This window comes from Eurypyga helias, unplaced genomic scaffold (genome assembly GCF_000690775.1).
Source record: "Eurypyga helias isolate BGI_N326 unplaced genomic scaffold, ASM69077v1 scaffold9053, whole genome shotgun sequence".
In the NCBI taxonomy this organism is placed as follows: domain Eukaryota; kingdom Metazoa; phylum Chordata; class Aves; order Eurypygiformes; family Eurypygidae; genus Eurypyga; species Eurypyga helias.
Window position 1 is genome coordinate 27,761 of NW_010241812.1, and position 2,338 is coordinate 30,098.

Below are 2,338 nucleotides of genomic sequence, written 5' to 3' on the forward strand. Positions count from 1 at the left end.
TGATCTTCTTTTGAAAAGTCCAGTAGTCCAACAGAAGGTGTCCAGTTGTGCAGTACTGGAAACACCTCCTAGCTGAAACACTGATTTCTGTGGAACTCTTCTATATTATTCCTTCATTTTCAGATATAATCAAATTCAGTAAAAACTAAGATGATCGGGTCTCCACTTGCAGAACAGTGTCTAGAGGTATCTCGCTTTTGGAAGGTAATTTTTTAAACACCTATTTTCTTTTTTTTTTTTTCTAATTATTCTACCAGAAATCCTGTAACAAACTAAGCTTGTTTGTTTATTTCTTTACTGTTATACTTCCATTTGTTTATCTTTATTTGAATTGCACACTAACTTCTGCTGAACAATGATACAATCTTGCAAATGACAAAACTTATATTTTTTATTGCAAAGTCTTGCTATATCCTTTACTACACCATAGCTGAAACCATGTTCTGAGTGACTGGACACAGACCTTACAGCTGAAGTGTTTGTCTACTCAACAGGGTTTCACTATATGAAAGGAAGTATATAAAGTACACGTAAGCAACGAATTAAATGTTAACCTGGGAAAGACTGCTCCAGAACTGTCTAAAGGCACCCAGGCAGCTGATCAGTTTGGTTCTCTCATCTTCAGGAGTGTCCATGAACATACTAAGGGAAAAAAGAACACTGACTATTAGCAGTACCCAATGAAAGAGCACCAGTAGAAAATTACATGTCTACAGAAGATCTTGCATAAACAAACTAGCATTACACTCACCCAGGAAAAGCTTCTTCAATTACTTCTGTTTTCTGTAAGAGAAAAACCCCAAGTGAGCTATTGCGAAGAAGTTTTCCATGAGTATCACACCACCAGGATGAAGCACAACAGAGTAACAATCATACTGTTATGGGACTGTATCAGACAGGTGTATTTCTTCTGCTATGCTAGACTCTTTCAAAGTTGACACTGTTTTGTTTTCATATAAATATCGTACCTTGTGGATCCAGGCTAAGGCTCTTTGCATTGGGTTTTTTTCACCTAAAAACCTAGAGATTAATTTACTTTCCAAAGCTGGAGAAGATGTTCAATTCTGTCATTGCAGCTCTTCTTTCATACTTTGAAAATACCATCCTACAACTTTTTTTACCTTCTGTAAGAATTTCATATTATACTCAGCTGTGATCTCTAACTGACCACTGTGTATTTCCATTTTTATATTGCAGAAGTAAGACCGTATAACAAAATAATCTTTCTGGTGATCCTTTTCAATCACACAGCCTAGAACCGCCTGTCACTGCTACTCATAGCTGTCTCAAGAAGAGAAACCGATACTCATCTGTTCTGCACAGGAACTCAGGTAACTTATTTCACTGCTGTCCACCAAGCTGGTAACAGCAGCAGTGAAATTGCTTTTTCTTGCTATTTTCTTGGTTATGGCAAATCCTATGAAATGTTCTAAGGGCTTTTTTTGTTTTGTTCCATAAAAAGTTTAACCAAAAAACATTGCTCAAAACCAGGCAATGTGACGACACAGTCAGATCACAATGTTAAAGACACAAAAACATAATCTGAATGACAGTCTCAAAAGGAGAAACCAAGTAAGTATGGGCAATTGATATGCTATGAGCAACTTAACACCCTCCAAACAAAAGCACATCACGCATTTTATATCGCAAACTTAAAAGAGAAAGAAACAACCTTCCCTCTACTGAAATTCATCATATGGACATAAATTTTCAATTACACTGCTCTATGAGACCTAAATCTCATTTTCAGTTCAGATGGTTTGACCAGCCTCCTGTGCCCAAGACATCAGCCAAGCTCCTCTTAGGACCTTATCAGCTACTGTCACCCCAGTGTTTCCAACCATGGAGTAGCAATATCTACCAAGAAGCTCATTCATTTGTGCTCCACAAAACAATGACTTAATGACCCCATGACTTGGGTTCACAATGGGAGAGTCCTGTTTAACTAATGTGACATCCTGCTATGGTAAGGTCACCTGCCTAGTGGACAAAGGGAAGGTGGTGGATGTATTTTGTGGATTTTAGTAAGGCTTTTGTCACTGCCCCTCACAGCATCCTTCTGGAGAAGCTGTCCAGCTGTGGGATGAGTGGGTTCACAGTGCACTGGGTGAAGAACTGGCTGAATGGCAAAGCTCAAAGGGTTGTAGTGAATAGGGCTATGAGTGGCTGACCGGCCAACAGCGGTGTTCCTCAGCGTTCAGTTCGAGGGACAGTTCTGTTCAGTGTATTTACTGATGACCTGGATGCAGGAGTTAAATGCACCATTAAGCAAGTTTACAGATGATACCAAACTGGGAGGTGCTGTTGACTCCCTGAAAGGACAAGAGGCCTTGCAGAG

The 2,338-nt window shown here is 39.3% G+C and overlaps 1 protein-coding gene across 1 annotated transcript in view; it reads right to left on the reverse strand.

Annotated features, from left to right (window-relative positions):
* Window positions 1-777, reverse strand: part of MED23 (mediator complex subunit 23) — a gene marked incomplete at its 3' end in the record, with an annotated part of 28,457 nt that extends 27,680 nt beyond the window's left edge. The window contains exons 1-2 of the mRNA XM_010148871.1: window positions 752-777; window positions 555-642 (exon numbers count right to left, since the gene is read on the reverse strand). Coding sequence (XP_010147173.1) covers window positions 555-641 — 87 coding nt within the window. The remainder of the gene's footprint in view (window positions 1-554; window positions 643-751) is intronic.
* Window positions 778-2,338: the final 1,561 nt, after the last annotated feature.